A 19941-nucleotide genomic window follows, 5' to 3' on the forward strand; every position below is an offset into this window, starting at 1 on the left:
TCAGAATTAAACATCAAATTTATTGCATAATACTGTACTATGTACACACACATCGAAAATAAACATTTGGTATAATTGTATATTTGTCTTCAATGCTGCATTAGAAAGAGGCTGGAGGGCTCTCAGTGTAGCCCACAGCTTGTCTTAAAAAAAAAACCCAGGAGCCTAAAACCTTTGTTACGAGGTGTAAAGTCCAATACTGTGTATTGAACGTGGTGCATAAATACTATGTCCTAATTACAAGTCAATGTCAAAACCATCCTAGACTTAAAATGAGATTTACATCAACACCTGAAAAATGTGGGGAGGAGGGAATCATTCAAACTTCACTGGGGGGGGTGAGACTGGGGGAAAGAGGATAAAGGCTCTCCAACCTTACAGGATAGATTTAAGTGATGATTTTGCCTACTCAAGTCCTAATGTACTTCCAGTCTAATCCATATTTTCCTTTAGGGCCCCCCAGCAAAACAGCTGATGAGACTGGAGAGCTTGTACACACCTCATACACTCACCCCCATATGCTCACAGGCACGTGACTCCTCGGGAGAACAGCGGCAGTGGTAGAAGCAGCCACCTCACCTTGTATTGGAATAACAGGTCTGTTTGGGTGGAAAAGCAAGGCTCAGCAAAGCCCACCCATCCAACTTGTAGACTTGCCAAGATAGAAACACAACACCACAGAGATGCAGTTCGAGAAACCTGTTATTATAGGTAGGGTTTGGACTTCCACAAGCCTGAACACAAAACCCACTCCAGAGGAGTCTGTGGCTTCTTTAAGATGACATTGCTTGGGAACAAAATTTGAGACAAGTGAGGAAAAACAAACCAACCTCCCCAAATCATCATATTCTCCATGAGATATCCTGGTGCAAAAAGACAGAGCATCACCAATACACCGCCCTGGGGGTCACAAATGACATCCCAGCCCAGTACCATCTGCCAAGGACCAAAGGGCAGAGGGGACATTTCCATTGGAGACAAGCAAGAACCAGCTTGCATTTTAAAAGGGAGGAAAAAAGGGTGGGGGGAAAAATCACAGCTTTTCAAGGAGATCCCTATTTCATCCTCAATTTCCACCATAGCCTAAATGCAAGGAACATCAAAATATTTAAACAGGATTAAAAGGAGAGGTAAGGGAGTGTGTGTGTGTCTGTGTGCATGTGTGTTTGTGTGTGTGTAGGGGCAATAAAAGCAAACTACAAGGAATGGCTGCGAGGGCAGTGATGTCATGTTGGAGGGGAAACAACAAAAATGCCCACTGAACTGATTTTGTTCAGTAGATGAGAAAATTCAAAACAATTGCCTCTCCCTGCTGAAGCCCCCCCCCAAAATGCTGGCAGCATCAGGCTGAGACTGCATCATCTCAATCTATTATTATTATTATTTATTAATTTTCCCAAAAAATGTGCTGATCCATCCCGTCACAAAAATAAAGCCAAGCCCATCTTTTTCTTCCTCCGTACCGAAGCCTCTGTGCCTCTCCCGCACCGGTCAAGCTAAGCTAAAGCCCTCGTAGTGATCGATGGCTTGCACCAGCCGGGCACTGAGGATCTCCTTGCTGCTGTACTTGGGCAGGTCCAGGAGGTTGTAGCAGGTATGTGCCACCGGCAGGTACTGCTCCCCACTGGCGGTGGACTGGATGACGATGCGCAGGCTGGACATGCCGTAGATGGGAATGCGGTCGCTGCCCGTCAGAAACACTAGGAGAAGCAGAGGGAAGGCTGGACAGTCAGGGCGGGCGACCTCGCACTGCAGGCTGCACCCGAAGGCGAGCTTCATCCCCACCCGCAGGGCAGGGCCCTGCCTGGAGGGGCCCAAACGCTGCCCGGACTCCATGCCAGGCATGGCTGGGCTCGCAGAGGAGGTCCAGGAGAGCAGAGGCAAGAAGCAAGGCCACTGCTGGGCGCGCAGATGAGTCAATAAAGCGTCCCACAGCAGCCCCTTCCCTTGACATCTGCCTGTCACGCCCAGGCAGGGTAAAAGGGAGCAAAGCCAGCGGCAGAGGCACACCCCTGGGGAGGCAGAGGGAGCCCAGCCACGCTCCCTGCTGCCACCCCTCCCAGGCACAGTGCCTTGATGCCTGGAGCAGGGCGGGCTCCTCCTTGTTGCTCCCCATCACACTCGCGCTCCCCTGAGCATGACCCCGTGCTCTGTCCCTGCCATGGCGGCCTGGAGGGAAGGGGGAGTTACCCACAAAAGCCTCTGCTGTGAACTGGGACCCTCTCTACACAGCTGCTAACTTTGGCGTGCAAGTTTTGGCTGAGCCATTTTTCCAACTCAGACATGCAGGACAACTAGCTGACTGCTTGTTTCTTCGTGGGGAAAAAACCTCCCACAAAAACCACTGGCCTTTATCTTTTCAGCATTCACAGAATGACAGAGTGGCTGAGGTTGAAGGGACCTCTGGAGGTCCTCTGAGAAAACATCCCTGCTCAAGCAAGGCCACCTAGAACATGCTGCCCAGCACTGTGTCCAGATTCTGGTTATCTCCAAGGATGGCGACTACACGACCCCTCTGGGTAACTGTGCCAGTGCTCCATCACCCTCACAGGGAAAAAGTATTTCCTGACATTCAGAAGGAACCCACTGTGTTTCAGTTTGTGCCCACTGCCTCTGGTCCCATCACTGGGCACCACTGAGAAGAACTGGTCTCCATCCTCTTTGCACCCTCCCTTCAAGTATTTGTACTCATTGACGAAGTCCTCCGTGAACCCTCTGTTCTCCAGGCTGAACAGCCTCAGCTCTCGCAGCCTGTCCTCATAGAAGAGATGCTCCAGTGTCCCAGTCATCTTAACAACCCTTCACTGGAGTCTCTCTCCAGAATGTCCATGTCCCTCTTGGGAAGACTTGTACACTGGGAAGACCAGAACTAGTCACAGCACTCCAGGTGTGGCCTCACCAGTGCTGAGGAGAAAGGAAAGACTGCCCCGTTGCCTCTGAAAAGAGTGCTGCCATGCCAGAAAGCTCAGCTTGCAGAAGGAGGAACTGGATCAAGTCTGGGCACTGAGGACTGCTATGAATTCACCACCCGGCAATGTGAACGGATGGATACTGCACTCCCTTGTGAGAGGCTACAGATACCACCCAGTGATTTTGAGGGTAAAAATGAACACAAAAGAAAAACAAACGAAAGAGGAAGAAAACAAATTATCTGACTAGCAGGTAACTCTGGAGGACAGCCATTCAAGCTGGATCATCTTCTAGCACTTAATGCAATGTGCCATAACCATGGAGCTCTGCAGACACTCCCACCTGAGTCTTCAATTTCAGGAGACACTCTGCACCACTGTAAAATACTTACAGAGAAATTTCTTCTTCTTTTCCAAGGGAAACGCATGAAAGGTTTCCCAAAACATTCTCACAGTTGGGTGTGTTGCAGTGTAGTCTCCCTTATATACAGCACTCTATTAAAAAAAAAAAAGTCACATCATTCCACCTGGCATCAAAAAGCAAAGACTAAGCAGAAACCAGACCTGATGTCTTCTGGTATCTGACATTGTATTGATGTCTGACAGTTACTAAATGGAGCACAGGATAGCTCAAAGACCTAACGAAGGGTTCTCCTAGCAATACACAGAAGGCAGGCACCAGGCTGTAGCTATTCAGCTAACTACATGTGTCATGAGGAATCCTGGAGTATCTGTTCACAGGCTGGACACATGACCAGGATCATGTTCTGCGTTGCAAAGCCTCTGTTACTGCTGAGGCTGAGACCAAGCAAGTAACTTGCTGATCTATGCCTTTTAAGAGGATACAACTCTTACTTCGTGTTCAGACTCCTCTTTGAACCCTCAGCTGTGTACTTTTTGCCCTTGTGGAGTAAGTTTTACTGTAGGTGAAGACCCTGCAGTCTTAGGTTTCATCCCTAAAAACAGCAGATGGAAGTCCTTCTCCCCTGTCCTTCTCATCCTGAATTTCCTCCCTGAGCTTTATCACTAGCAAACCAGCCCAGTAAGAAACTTTTCATGCGAATGACAGCAAGGTGTACAGGGAGCCTAAAAAAGAAAAGACATCTGTGGCTTATCACGTCTTATGTCCCAGGCCAGTGCCCACCTCATGCAGCTGCGCAATCCTGGTACTTGTGAAAAAGAAGAAAAATACGATGAGGGAAGCTTTACCTCCTCCAGTTCCTCCCAGTTGTAGTTACTGTTTCCAACTATCATGGCCCTGAGTTCTGTGGGCTGGAAGAGTTCCAGGACTTTCCCACCACACACTTTCAGGAAGCCAGTGGAAAAGGCCGTGTACCACTCATGGATGGAGAGGTTGAAGATGTAATTTACGTAGGCTTCAACAAATTCTTCCCTAGTGCATCAAGAGAGAGCAGGCAAAGGAAAGCACTTTTAATCACATGCCTGAGCAGCACCACTGCTAAGTTTTTCCTGTTTCTGCCTATAATGTGTCTTGCAAACACGAGTCTCCAACAGGTTTAACCCACTGCCCTCCTCTCACTGAGTCACTGCAACATAAACAAAGTATTAGGCAGCAAGTACCACCATGTGTCTGCTTATTCCCCAGCAGTGGCAGCATGGGAGGTCCCCCAGCAGCCCAGGTCTATACCACCAGTAAACCCACCCAGTGGCTTCGCATCCAGTTGCCCATGGTGCCAGCCAGAATGACACCAAACGCTGGGGAGGTGTCAGGAACGGAGCCCTCTTCCTTATGGAACCCGTGGCCTGCACAGAGGTCATGTTAAGCAAGTATCAGGATTCAGTCACCAGAGGAACATGTCCACACCCTGGCTCAGCTCCTGCAAGCCTATGTTTAGGAAGTCCAGGAAATAACCTACGGCTCTTCTCAGTCCGCAGGCATCCGGGGTTACTCCGCATAGGGCTCTCTGCCCACCTGCAATGACCTGCCAGGTTGCTGTGAGCAAGCACTCTGCTGGGGAGAGGGAACAGACAGTGCCCAGAAGACTTACCACTTCACAACCAAGAGCCTCACTGAGCCCTAGTTATGTGAATTTTCAGAGGCAGCTCCTGCTGACTCAGTTCCCCAGTGAGTCTTGCCAGTGGTTCAGCCCTTTCAAAGCCAAATCTGTAGCCCAGAGGAAATCCTGCTCTGAAGAGTCTTGATCTGAAACTGCATGGCCAGCTCCCTCTCTCCTGGCCCCAAAGAGAGAGCCACAAAAAGAAATCAAGAAACACCCCTCACTACAGAGCAAGAAAATAGTCTCAAAAAGCACGGCCTTTCAGCCTTCACACTCTGGTTAAATAAATACAGGACACGTGCATTTGGAGGACGTGGCAACGAGAATGACTCCTCTCAGAACCACAACCCTGTTTTACCTCAAGGGTTCCCAAGAACAGCACTAAAAATTAAAAAAAAAACCGTTCTGTAGTCATTGGCAAGAAGCTTGTGGCAGGCCCTGGCCAAACCCCGTCTCTGGATTTTATCAGGAGGTTAAGCGTCTTTATTACTCTCTTTCCTACTCTCAAAGCACCGTGATCCGAGAGCCATGCTAAGATTTTATTTGTGCAATGACTTAAAGTATTTCCTGACTTTATGTGGCAAACCGGGACACAAAACTATTCTCTGTGGGTGGAGGTGTTGTTCTTGCCTGACACTCGAGAGCAGCTGACACCAGCACTCAGAGGGAGAAGCAGATCAGGGAACACCAAGGAACGCTGTATCTCAATCTCTAGCTGATGAGGTCACAACTGAGAGAAATATTTTGACCTTTTGGTGAAGGAATTCTCAATGCCTATGTTACGTAAAAGCAGTGAGGGACAGGCGAGAAAGTAAAAAACAAAAATAAGGAAGTAGACTGACAAATAAAAAAACTTGGAATAAGAAATCATATAGCAAAGGTGGAGTTATTCTGCAGCACATTGTTTTATCGTCATTTTCCCAATAGTCACCTGAGCATTAGGGAAATTCAAGCTGATTAAGCACTTAACTGTTGCTTAATACCTCTCTGGCTGTTACGGTCATGAACCCTTTATCAAGAATATTTTGGCATGACACCCAATATGAACTCCAAAGGAGAAAGGGAAAATGCAGGCGTTTCCTACTTTTCCAGGCATTTTTCAGTCGAAGCAATCCTGTGCATTCTTCAGTTCCCAGAGAACTTCCCACAAGCAGGAAGGGCAGTGCCCAAAGGCACGCACACAGCAAACTATTCAGACCAGGAGGGCAGTAAATTGGTCCCTGGCCTCTAAATGTAGGGGTGGAGGAAGTCATTAAGCACTGTAAGGTGGATGAACTGACATCCACGTCTAGACTCGGATTTAGAGGTTAGCTCGAGTTCAAAACTCTGGTCAAGATGAAGCAATTGCATTCTGGAATGTATTAAGTCAGTGCAGCCACAGCCTAGCCTTTTCTCCTTAAGGATTTGCTTCTCTTGTTGCCTATCCTGACTTAATAAACAGTTGCAGGAGCTAACCTGGGTGCTCTTCCCAAACATTTGCTCAGCTAAACTCTTTGTTCCTGCCCCTAGGCCAGTATGGCACACAGTAGAAAAATGGCCATTTTTCTTTTGAGTGTACATGTCCAGCCTAAAAACCTAAACGGTACTTTCACTGGCATTTTCATCTTTACTTCACTGTTGCAAGTGTAGATTAAACTCTCCTCTATTTACCTGAAGCCCATCTTCTCTTTCAGGGAGACAGACCTACACTGCTCCATCTCCACGTGGTTTTGCAGGGAGGAAGCTATTTATCTGTAAAATTGCACCCTTTTGGGCAGTAGTGAAGTAGGTAAGAAGGTAATATGGACAAAGCTTTTGTTACAGCAATGGCTTTAGACACAATCAGAACCCTTTTAAATAATCAGATTAATAGGAAATTACTTCATCTCCAAGCTTGCCAGCAAGGTCTTCAGCAATCCTAGCACAAGCCCCTAACCATGCTGCTGACTAGTCACTGGATCACACTGTTTTGCCAGCAGAGAAAGAATTTGAACACTGCTTCAAGTAACAAAGGCATTTGTAGAAATCCAATTACAGGATTATGAGAAGAAAATAGTTTAGCAACTGGAAAAAAAAAAAGGGGGGGGGGGGGATGGCAGCTGTGCTAGTAATAACTCTCAAATGTTCAGTCAAACAGAAAGGAATCTGTGTACAGTAGGGCCTTACAGCTCCAATCAGGGATGGAGGTCCTCTATCAGGTGTATTCAAGGGCAAGTGTTTCCGGCTCCAGAATTAATAGCATAAACAAGTGTGCCAGGCCCAGTTTCATCGGGCACATACAGTTCCCCTCTAAGCCATCAGGGAGCTTAACCTTCAAGAGCCAAAATCACGTTGCAATCTCTATTCACCATGAGAAAACTGCCGAGGGTCTATATGAAGGCCTTTTATAGGGAGGATGTCCATCGCAAGGGTGTAGGGCATTTTCCAAACATTGGTGGCACCCAGTAACTTTTGAACAACTGGTCTTAAAATTTGTTTGCAGTGACTTCTAATTCTGTCCCACATTTCACCTCAGTCTGTTTTCTATGGCATTGCACCTGACTTCACCACAAGCATGACTCCATCCCCACATAAGCCCCACTTACCTATTGTCCTTCTGCACCAGAATTTTATCTCCATCTTCAATCAGGTTCTTCTGCTCTGTCACACCATAGCTTTCCCTGCAGATCTATACAAAACCAGAAAGCTAGTTTTACCAGAAATGCTTTTCAGGCCATATGCCTGCAGAACAATAGAGTTCTCTTTCACAGATGATGACTGGCATGTGAAGGGTGGGCCAGAGAAAAGGGTACATGCAGAGCGTTTTTTCTCTGCTCCAAATGCCCTGCATGTGTCACCATCTTCCATCATTTACATTTGCTCTAGGACTGCTATTGAGTCTAAATGCAGACTCAGAAAGGAAAAGAATTATTATTTCAGTTAAATTTCCTGTGAAAAAAACCTAAGAGATTGATAACTAAAACCCCCTGTATTTAACCAAGACTACATGCTCTGGCAATAAGGACTCCCTTCTTTTTTTACAATAGAAGCTCAACAGGTTAATTCATCTGCTGTCACTGTAAGATGGTTTGACCACAGACAGCTTCCTGCTTTTGCCTGGCCTATGATGGCACCAGTACAAGCATATATTCTGTACATACAAAGTCAGTTATGGGAAAAAAATGCAAAAGGATCAATTTTCAAGTTGCCATACAAAAAAAGAGGCTCAGATTTTGACATGCAAGATCAGTTATTAATTTCAAGGTTTGGGATATCAGTTCTTTATTAATTTCAAAGTTTTAGCAGACATCTGTACGTCTTTATATATATATATTATATATGCAGTATATAGTGCCAGAAAGAGAGAGCAAGAATGCCCTTTTGTGTGAAAAGAGAATTTGGAAAAAAACCTCATGTGTTACTTCAAAGGTATTCTTTTTTACATAGTCTGCACTATCCTCATTATGGCTTCATTACCTCATCCTGAATTGCAGCTCTGACCTGCACGAGACGCAGTCAGACCCAGGTCTCACTCCCTCCAGAGGCAAGTTTGTCTAAGAGACTTTATGTGCTCTCATTTATGAAACAAGGAAATGGTCACAACTCTCCTAGCTCAGCAAGGATTTTCTTCACAGTGTGTAGCAGTTTCCTGGTACCTTGATTTTACCCCAGGCAGGTCCTGGACAGAGAGTCAAGAACCCAGATCGAGTCAAAGATGAACCCATCACTCAACCTGTTAGGGCATCAGGACTTCAAAGTGAAAACACTGAAACATGTAAGCCCTTACCCAGCCCAAGTCAACACAGGAAAACAGCTTGGAGAATAATGATGCCATCTCTCTTTGTTCTAAATCTTTACAGGGACATAGCTGATATTCCATGACATTAAGACTGAACTCTTAATTCCAGGGAACCTTCATTGTGTAATAGAAACTATTGCATCTAGGTCACTAGCTAGAAAAAAAAATTCTTTTACTGCTGTAGTAGCACAGGAAAGCTACTACCTCAGCATGTCTCCTAGCAATAGCCTCCAGCATTTTGTTTCTAAGAAAGTCTGACCAAGTACGCCTGCTATAAATTTTTAAGTTAAAAAGTATTATTATGACAGCAAGGAAAACTCTACATTGTGTTAGCATTTCAAGACTTGACCTAGTGATGTCAAAATACAGCCTGGACTGCAGTGATCACACCCTGATGGAGCTCACAGTCTTGAGGAATATGGGTCAGGCAAAGAGTAGAGTCAGGATCCTGAATTTTAGGAAAGCAAAATTTCAGCTCTTTGAGGAGTTAGTCAATAGGACCCCCTGGGAAACTGCCCTCAGGAACAAGGCAAAGTGGTAACAAAGGACAAGGAGAAGGCTGAGGTACCTAACAACTTTTTTGCCTCAGTCTTCACTGGCAACCTCTCTTCCCACATCTCTCAAGTGGATGGACTTCAAGGCAGGGACTGGGGGAACAAAGTCCCTCCCACTGTAAGAGAAGATCAGGTTCGTGACCACCTGGGGAACCTGAAGACGTGTAAGTCTATGGGATGCATCTCATCAGGTCCCAGAGTCCTGAGGGAACTGGCCTATATAGTGGCCAAGCCACTCTTCATGAAATTTGAAAAGTCACGGTAGACAAGTGAAGTCCCTGGTGACTAGAAAAAGGGAATCATCGCACCCATTTTTAAAAAGGGTCAGAAGGAGGACCCTGGGAACTACTGACCTGTCAGCCTCACCTCTGTGCCTGGGAAGGCCATGGAAAAGATCCTCCTGGAAGCTATGCCAAGGCACATGGAGGACAGGGAGTGATTTGAGACAGCCAGCATGGCTTCACCAAGGGCAAGTCCTGCCTGACCAATCTAGTGGCCTTCTATGATGGAGTGAGTACATCAGTGGACAAGGCAACAGCTATTGATGTCGTCTATCTGGACTTCTGTAAGGCCTTTGACACAGTCCCCCACAACATCCTTCTCTCTAAATTGGAGAGATATGGATTGGATGGGTAGACTGATCAGTGGATAAGGAATTGGTTGGATGGTCACATCCAGAGGGCAGTGGTCAACGGCTTGATGACCAGATGGAGATCAGTGACAACCGGCGTCCCTCAGGGGTTCCTACTGCAACCAGTGCTGTTTAATATCTTCATCGGTGGCATAGACAGTGGGATTGAACACACCCTCAGCAAGTCTGCAGAGGACACCAAGCTGAGTGGTGCAGTTGACATGTCTGAGGGATGGGAGGCCATCCAGAGGGATCTGGACAAACTTGAGATGTGGGCCCATGTGAACCTCATGAGGTTCAACAAGGCCAAGTGTCAGGTCCTGCACCTGGGTCAGGGCAATCCTCAGTATCAATACAGGCTGGGGGATGAAGGGATCGAGAGCAGCCCTGCGGAGAAGGGCTTAGGGGTGTTGGTGGATGAAAAACTGAATATGAGCCAGCAATGTTCACTTGCAGCCCATAAAGCCAACTGTATCCTGGGCTGCACCAAAAGAAGTGTGGCCAGTAGGTCAAGGGAGGGGATTCTCTCCCGTCTACTCTCTGGTGAGACCCCACCTGGAGTGCTGTGTCCTCAGCAGAGGACAGACATGGACCTTTTGGAGCAGGTCTAGAGGAGGGACACAAAAATGATCAGGGGGCTGGAGCACCTCCCCTAGGAGGACAGGCTGAGAGTTGGGGTTGCTCAGCCTGGAGAAGAGAAGGCCCCAGGGAGACCTTATAGTGGCCTTCCAGTACTTGAAGGGGGCCTACAGGAAAGATTGGGGTAATCTTTTTAGCAGGGCCTGTTGCAACACGACAAGGGGCAATGGTTTTAAACTAAAAGATAATAGATATAGACTAGATAGAAGGAAGTCATTTTTTACAATGAGGGTGGTGAAACACTGGATCAGGCTGCCCAGAGAGGTGGCAGAAGCCCCATCCCTGGAAACATTCAAGGCCAGGTTGGACGGGGCTCTGAGCAACCTGATGTAGCTGAAGATGTCCCTGCTCACTGCAGAGAGGTTGGACTAGATGGCCTTTAACAGTCCCTTCCAGCCCAAACTATCCTACGATTCTATGAAAAGATGACTTCCATTTTCAAGGAAGATTTAGGAACCTACTTCTCACTGTCTAGTGTGAGAAGCTGGCCACTGGCATTTAAGTCACATGCCAAAGTGACAACAAGGCTATTTCGAAAACCACTCTGCTTACTAGCTCAGTTTTCATGACAATATACAAAAGAACAGGGGAGTTGACAGCAAATAATTTTAACATTTCAAAATTAACATTAACATGTGGTATACACCACAGACATAGTTTGGAATAAACCATAATACACATGAATAAGTAGATGGGCTTCAACTGTACCATAACAATCACAGAGTAGATATGTTAAGTGTGCCTTACTGTAAAATTCAAGCAGAATGTCTCTTCTACATCTTCCCCAGGGTAATCTAAAAGTTGCTGAAGACTCCTACATAACAGGTAAAGAAAGAAATTAGAAAAAAAATATCAGAGATTCAAAACACCATACATCTAAAGGGGAAAAGAAAATCAGCAAAAGTAATCAGCATCTTACATCTGGGTAATAGGATTGCAAGAGAGAATCTCTGAGTCACCTGAGGGGGTAAGAAATACACCTCAAATGAAGAGAATGCTTTGTTAGAAGCAAGATAAATGCCAGTCAAGACAAATTATCAATATAGTCCATGACTACCTATTACATGGATCCACTTCAGTGATCCTGGCCTTAGAATAGAATTATATTTCTAGTTCTTAAGGACTGCTATTTATGCCATCACCACACAAAGGTCTAAGGGAGTGGAGGAAGAGAGCATGGTGGATTATAACTGTATCCCCATCATGTAGAAAATATTCTTCTCTTATCCCTCAAAATCTTGCTGCTGTCTTCCTGGCATTTTACCTCATTATTGCCAAATACAGCTTTTGCTTTGGGCAAATAAATCAGACAGCAATTCAGAAGAAAAAAAGACAGCAGTCAGACAGTGGGATCTTAACCTCTCCGTGTCAGAGAGAACCAATATCCTCATGCAATTAGGCAGAAAAGATCCATACGCCATTTAGAAAAAGTCATTCCTTCACTCCATTCAACTTCTTTCTGACACAGGAGCAGGCCAGTTACACTGGTTGAGGGATGGGACAGTTCACATTCAACGCACAGTTCCCATCCTGGGCTACATCACGAGACACGCAGCAGATCTGCTTGCTAGCCCAAGCCTGGCTTGAGGGGAAAGGCTGAGGCTAGGATCATGCATGCCATCGCAGAGCAGAGGGACATGCCCCCACCCCTGTTTTCAAAGGAGTGCAGTAGGTATCTTCTGGCTGCATCGATACGCAGTTTCTGGGGCTTGGGAAGGTGAGTACAGAGGTTAGAGTCTAAGAAGATGGAACTGATAGCCTGTGGGAGAAGTCAAGTCTTATGTGAAATTCAACACTGGCTTATGTACTTTGCTAGGATCACAGCCCTCCAAATTAATCAGCCACTCAAAAGGATCAGGAAGTGTTTTACTGAACTGCTTTTACTCAGTTTGGCATTTCTTGTTCTCGGTTGGATGGTCTCCCTTCCCAGAAAGGCTGCAAATTTTGTTTTTCATACCTCCCTTCCGTAGGGGATAGCTCCTTCAAATCCTCTAGGCAGGGCTTCACGTTCAAGAGTTTTTTGTACAGAGCCAAGGGAAAGTGAAGGTCTACCACTGTGAAGTTGTATATTGCAAGACCGCATATGATGCCAATCAAGTGAAACCAGTTGTGTTCTACAAAACACTGCAAAACCACACAGAGAAATCCTGATGAGACATGCTGTCACTGGTGCAATGCACAGTACCCTTTCCCCCATGCACCAAGAAGCCAGTCCCTGCTTTTACAACTGGGACAAAAAACAGAGCGCTCCCATCAGGTCCCAGTTTGGCTGTGAATTCCTTGCTGAAGTGTGGCACAGAAACGAAGATTCAGAAACCAAGCGCTATTACTTCTGTAAGCCATGATTAGCTGTGGAAAGGGCAACAGCTGCCTTCCACCTTATCTACCTTTTCTTTCCTTTTTACATACCTCTGCCTTTAGACATTAACAAAGGTTCTATGTTTGCTGTCTATGTACTGCAAGGAAATGTGTTAACAATTCTCTCCCTATCACCCATCCTATTTTCTACTAAAAGCTTCTGCATAACCACAGTGCCACCCAGGCAAATACACCAACATGGGTGCTGGTATATCGGCCTTCGTTCCTTTGCATATTTACTCTCACACTGGTATGTCAGTCACAGACTGGCTGCCTATATTTGTTAAATGTGTAAATACGTGACTCATTTTCAGTGCTTACACTGTCACTATTCAGTGTCAAAAGGCTTTATAGCATTAACATGAAGAGTAATTGCTCTGTAATACTGTTTACAAGTTACAAAAGGTACCATGTAATTTCCTTCCTTGCAAAATATAATTAATAAATTTAAAACAACCCCACCAGGGCAGCTACACCTTAAGGGAAGACTGACATCATTTCCCATCTTGCTACCTAGGAAGATGAAAAAAGAAGTACACAAACCACAACTTCCAGCATAATGCTATCTGACAGGTACAAAACTTGCACTCCACACTCTTCCAAAACCAACCAACTTTCACTACAAACCATGTTTCTTGCTGTTTAAGAGCTTCCTCACATAAAGCACTAACAAGTTTAAACCCTGAAGGTGATAGCAATGCATGACTAAGTGGATTGGCTGCAATTACGAGAACAGCAAGGGAAGCACAGAATTCTAATGCCATCATGACCTAAACCTCTGGTTCTGTAAAACAGCACATGATTATCACATTCATGATAATAAGAGTTCTGCTAACTGTCATCTGTTACTTAACACAAGTTTTGTTACGGGATAAGAATAAAAAGAAAGAGCCAGCTCCCTAACAGGCACAATCATCACTGTTCCACTAAAGTTAATGGACCTATACTCGTTTACACTGACTGAAAATACAGCTCACACTGTATCATGGGTGGAAAATGAGAGGAAGATCATTTCTTTCCCATAGTTGGCCACTTTCTTGTCATTCAAATGCAGCATATTATTTCAACCTGCGTGTATAGAGGGCAAGGACTCACCGTGTCTGAAAACCACAGCAGGTTTGACTCTGGGTAGTACATGAACATGCCATAGATGGGGTTGAGGAGTTCTTTTAACAACAAGAGGAAAAATTCCTTTGTGACTCCTCCAGCATCAACAGCTTCTTCACCATCAAAGATGACCTGTAAAGAAAGCAGGTTAGTAACGAGGACGCAGAGCTGAGACTGAGTGAATCGGACATCTTTCTAATTGGGAGCCAGGCAAAGCAATTTGTCTAACATGCCTAAACCCACTGCAACCCATGAGCCTGTTTCAGTGCTCTGCTTGCAGGGAGGGAAAGAGAACTGGGTGTGGCAAATCAGGTATTTTGAAAGTGTTTAACTCCTTATGCAAATCAAACAACCAAGTGTCCTCCCAACAACCAAAGCAACATGACAGCAGCTGCTGAATTCTGTAGCAACCTCTGAGATAAAACATGTCCTATTATAAGTGGCCTGTTCCTGCAGAAGAGCACAACAGAGATTGCATAAAATCATAGAAATGTTTCCTCCCCTCCCACTTATACAGTGGATAGACCAGGAAAAGAGAGTAAACCCTGCCTGCCTTCTTGTAAACTATCCACTGCCAAAACACTCCAGGAGGCAGACTGGACAAAGACTCAACCCTCACATTGATTAGATCAAGATGAGTCCCTGTGTGCTCTACCTATGCAAAAGCCACTGTACACTGATGAAGCGGTACTGTGAAGAGCCAAAAGGCTGCAGAAATGTCAGCTGGATGAGAAGGTGCTAAAGGTGTGGGGAAAACTTACTTTAAGAGGCTTTTTCAAATCAATGTCTGAATGGATGCTCAACTCCCTTAAAGCATCGCCAACTAAGTTACTCCTGCGAACATGAAGTACCAGGAAAGGGCTTCTGGCCAGCAGAGGCTCCAGGGTGAGAAGCATGAAGACATTCTGCAAATTTGCACCATTTATTGCAACCTGTAAATAAGAGAGGGGTGAAACACAGCCACTGCTCAGCTATTTTCTTCCTATGGAAGGAAAACTGTTAACAATTATATGCCTGGTGTTCCTTTTTTCCTTACTCTTCTAGTTTGGTTTCCCCAGGGTACAAGGATTACACGCTCACTCTGTACAAGTGTGTATGCCTGTACATCTAGCTCCCCACACCCATTTCCCACACCAACACCTTTTGAGTCCACTGACTGATTTGCCAAATTTGAGCAACAATTTTGAGAGATCAAATTCCTGAACATTTTTTGACATTAGGCAGGTGGGTGGGGAGAAGAGGCTTTATTCATGATCTTACTGAATCAAGAAACTCAGTATGTTAGTAACATACCAAGTGAGGAGCCAGTTGACAATCACACCTGGCAAGGCACCAGGGAACACATCGCATCCAATTCAAAGCTCTCACCTACATGGATTTTCTGGAGTCAGGTATGGCACAAAGTCCTGTCAAGCTTTCACCACACATAGTATATTCATTCTCACGCAAATAGCAAATTCACATTTATAAATTCACTTCAAAAGTCAGTTAAATCTGAGACAGAAATCCGCTGGCAATCAGGCTTCCCCTGTTCCAGCACTCACAGAAGTACTGGTTTCTTTGGTCTCCAAGTGATTGTCTTCACAAAGATCCTATCTCGCAACACAACAAAACTTTTACCAGCCTGCTGTCCTGCCAAGATAAAGTAGATACCCTCCTCACAGCAGTGCACTGCTCACAAACTGGGCAGCTGAAAATATACACAAGAGAGTGATAAAATGAAAGCAGGAGAAGGTGACTCCACCTTCTGAGTGTAGGCTGAGCCTCCTCTGCCTTACTGTGGGCTATGTGTTCATGCTGCCATAGAAAAGCCAAGAGATGGATATTACATGGAACCAGCATCATGGCCACGAGTGACTGAGACCACAGTTTTCCACCCTGAAGGAACCTGACAACCAAGGACCTTGGCAAACTCATTTCACAAAGGATGGGACTACTCCCAGACCCCAGCTGCACTGGATGAGGGGATCCATGCCCAATGCTTGGACCCTCTCAGGAGCCACCTGCATGAGCAACGCCTGGCACTGGGAGGTTTACATTGGCACAGAGGTCAGCTGTCCTTGTCACAGCCTGGCTGTGAGCTGGCTTGCCTGCCCCCTACAGGGTAAGGGTGCTGGAGCTGAACACCTGCTGGGAACACACTCCTGGAGAGCCTCAGGTCTTTGGCTCTCACTGCAAGTGGGTGGGTGAGCTGCTGCCTGCAACCACAGTGTCAGGAGTTGGTCTTCAACCCTCACTTCTGACAACCACTCCTCCTGCACCAGGCAGGAACTTGAAGAGTGCCTACTCCCTGAAAGCTCGTCCACTTTTCCAGCCTTACAGCTCCTCTAACAGAGACCTCACCTTACTTCTTATCCTTAGACTATCATAAATACCTAAGTACTCCTTCCCTATATGGTTCAAATTTCCACCACATGCACATCTAGCAGTTCTGACGTTACCAAACATTTTGAAGTGAAAGACGCCAAGCACTGACTCTGCAGTATCCAGGGCAAAGAGGTTCTCTGGATACTTTGTTCTCCTGTATCATGGAAACAATAAGTGCTGCACACACTAACTCCTAGTGAACGCCTTTCCTTGCAGGCACTAATGCAAAAGACAGAGAAAAAGAAATGGGGCAGGAAAATTGAGAGGAAAGGATTACCTGCATCTGTAGTTCTGCATCTGTCTGTAACATCTTGGTCTTAGCCTGAGCATCAAAGATGAAAGGATAGGAACAGAGCGTCACAGCATCCTGCAAGACAGACAGGCAGATTGGTTCCTGTCTACAGCTTCCATAGCAATTCTTTAAGTAAGAGTCATGAAAAACAATGCTTACCTGCATGATAGATGGTCTCACCTTCTGTGAAGGAATAAAGAGGGAAATCTAAACATCTTTTACTCTTTTGATTGTGTGTCTTGTATTTTTTTGGACAGACTAGTTCAAAGGTGACCCAACAAAAATTTCTCTCCTCTGGGACCAACAACCCAGGTTTTTTTCCTCTTAAAGAAAAGCATGGAAACTTTCTTCTCAAGAAAATGCACAAGTCTAATTCAAAACTTGAACATCAAGTGCTACTAAGAGGACTAACTGGCACAAAAGCCTGTGTTAGCCTGCCATAGGTGAAACTTACTCTTAACGAAGAAAAACAAGAAAACTACCCCCAAGGCAGAGACCATACAAAACAACTGGAGAGACCATAAAGCCACAACATAACAATATAAGACCACTACTGCAATGCAAATTACTTGTCTCATTAGCCATATCAATACGTTTTTAGCATTTTTAACTATTACTGTACATAAATTTGAGTCAGTATTTTATTGTTCTGGTCACTAAAAGTAAGCACAGAACAGCACTATTTAAATGATGGAAAGTCGGGGATGAGGGACACAGGACACACAACATTTAGAAGGTCCATGAAAACACACAAAAATTCTTGCTACAGTCAGGTTTTACTCTTGTGGCATCCCTTGGCGGATTTTTTTTTTGGTGTTTTCTCACACTTGGGATTCCTTTTCTTGCTATAATTAATCTCACTGGGTTCCTACACAGCATATTCTAGCCCTCAGTTTAATTATCTCCTTTCTTACAGATGGGAAAGTGAGGCATAAAAGAGGTGAAGGGTCTTACCCAAGATCACCCAGCAGGTTACTGGAAGAGCCAGGAATAGAACCCACATCTCTTGAGTCTTGGTTCAGTCCCCTAGCCAGAACGCCACACTGCCTCCTCTTACAGAGCAACATTTTAACATCACTGGCTACATTATTCACAATACCTGCCTAAACAGCAGAAGTAAAGGGTAAAAATTATAATTTTAGAATACAGGATTTGGCTCCTGAGGTCTCAATTACATTAAAAGGATCCAGTGACTGAATTAATCCCTTTGTGCAAGGACTGAATGAAATCCACATGAATAATCACAGAGACTGTTGCAAGCATTAGTTAAATATCGTTAGCTCTTCTGACAGCCTTATTTTAAGTCAACTTTGTCAAGCCATTGAGTACCCAAATCTGAGAGATTTAACATACAGATGCTCCTATACTGAATATATTACACTTTCATTACGGATGTTAAAAATACAGAGCTACAACCAGAGACAAACATGGAGAACTATTTCATGACTATACATAAAATCTCTTACCATTCCAGCCTGATGCAAGAACCACATGAGATAATCCTCCTGAATGTCCACCAAGCTGGAAATCTCAGGGATGTAAAACTTATCATATTCTACGTGTTTAACCTTCTGATTCACCTAGTGAAGAAAACCAATGGTTTTTAAAATACGGATATATCCAGCATTTTTCTTAGAACACGCAGGTTTGCCTTCATAAAACCAATTTAGAAGCTTGCAACAATAGGACTCAGAAAGTCTTGCAAAAACACATGGTTGGATATTTTAATATGAACCAAGAAGAATTGAGATAAACCTCCTTCTGACTTATTTTAGTTCACTCTCATCCTCATCCAGACAACCCAGCACCAACACACTGCGAGCAGAAAGCATCAAGAGACAAGTATTTGTGATGCCACAGTGCCCACAGTCTGGTGGCTCAGCAGCAGCATTCTTTAGGGTAATTTTTTCCTGGTGTTTGAGACAGGACTAAACAACCTTCAAGTACCCTGAATTCAGGAAAACCACTAACATCTTCCCCATGTGGTGTCTTAGTGGACAATGACACAGCTCACAAGTCAGGGTCATGACTACTATTCCCCTGCCAACTGGCAAAGGGCAGACAAGACTGAATCGTCTTGAGCCAACATGCATCCAGGCTTTCCTCTTACCTTATGGAGTTTCTCCAGAAGTTTGAGAGCAGCTGTAATGTAGCTACTGAACAAGACTGGGATCAACAGTGTCTTTCTTCCACTAAGGAGGTAAACCACTGCGCCTTTATAGAGGTCCACTAGCCTGAGGAAATATCTTGGGCACACTTGAGACCACCAGTTATCTGGAAAGCAGAGGAACATCAATATAAATCCTGAATCAAAGGCCAGAGTAACACCTAAATAAGGGGCTACAGCTGAAAATAGGTGAACACACCTAAAGATTGTTTCAAAAAACTTCCCTATTTCTGTCTTAACTGGAGCAACAGGAAAGTGAGTAAATAGTCAGCTAGGCACCAGAAATTGAAAAGCTCTTCCCTTTCCACTCTCATACAACCACCCCAGTCATTACCCAGCCCAAATCCCTGATCAGCGTGAGAGCCTGAATTCAAAGGTTTTCAACTTGCAATTCAAGATACTGTTTCAAGTATCTTGTATTCAAGAAACTGTGATCTTTGTCTCTCATGAATGATAAGAAAGCAGTTCCCTGGGCAACTCTCTGTAGTACCACATACTTTTCTAGCAGATGTCAGAGCACTCTCCTGGCACATCTGCACTAAAGGTCTGAAACTCCCCGTCTTTAGAAAGGCTGATTTCTTTCTGGCCAAGGACAGGTAACCCTTACCTCTCCTCTGAAGGGACCCTGACTATTAGCTTCTTGGCTAGAACCAATCCACCTGAAAAGCAGAAGCTGGAGCCTGGGAAATCATCATGTCAACTGTTAGAAACAAACACCAATTTATCCTCTCAAGTGGCAGCACAACAATAGATTCCTGGCAGGCAGAAGTATGAGAATCCTTTCAATTTCTGTATTTTAACAATCACAGTGGACTAGTCTGAGTAGAAGAGGAAACCTGGTTCCAAAGCCTCTTTGAAAAAAACTAAAAATCACTAAACCTCAAAATAAATTTCCCTGGAGCATTTTGCATGATATGAGATTCAGTGTAAGACAATCTTAAGAAACAGAGTAAGATAACAAGAAAAGTAATAGCTTAGCATGAGTAACAATCATTAAGCAGTACATGTTCTGCTTAACTTAAAGTGAGCTCATAGGAAATAATATTAGCAGAAATGAGAAGATTCAGAAGTGGGAGAAGAGCTGGGGTGTTCAGCTTGGTCACAGACGAGCCAATAGGTTTTTCTGCACCTTACACAGGACA

The 19941-nt window shown here is 44.9% G+C and overlaps 1 protein-coding gene across 1 annotated transcript in view; it reads right to left on the reverse strand.

Annotated features, from left to right (window-relative positions):
- HERC3 (HECT and RLD domain containing E3 ubiquitin protein ligase 3) overlaps positions 1–19941 on the reverse strand; it is a 54503-nt gene continuing 34562 nt past the window's right edge. The window contains exons 14-25 of the mRNA XM_086464451.1: positions 18743–18906; positions 18099–18212; positions 16792–16815; positions 16618–16707; positions 14735–14905; positions 13962–14105; positions 12466–12632; positions 11256–11322; positions 7492–7574; positions 4119–4302; positions 3302–3404; positions 1–1700 (exon numbers count right to left, since the gene is read on the reverse strand). Coding sequence (XP_086320577.1) covers positions 1492–1700; positions 3302–3404; positions 4119–4302; positions 7492–7574; positions 11256–11322; positions 12466–12632; positions 13962–14105; positions 14735–14905; positions 16618–16707; positions 16792–16815; positions 18099–18212; positions 18743–18906 — 1520 coding nt within the window. The 3' untranslated portion in view covers positions 1–1491. The remainder of the gene's footprint in view (positions 1701–3301; positions 3405–4118; positions 4303–7491; positions 7575–11255; positions 11323–12465; positions 12633–13961; positions 14106–14734; positions 14906–16617; positions 16708–16791; positions 16816–18098; positions 18213–18742; positions 18907–19941) is intronic.

The sequence above is a fragment of the Leptosomus discolor genome, chromosome 4 (genome assembly GCF_034619465.1).
Source record: "Leptosomus discolor isolate bLepDis1 chromosome 4, bLepDis1.hap2, whole genome shotgun sequence".
NCBI lineage: Eukaryota > Metazoa > Chordata > Aves > Leptosomiformes > Leptosomidae > Leptosomus > Leptosomus discolor.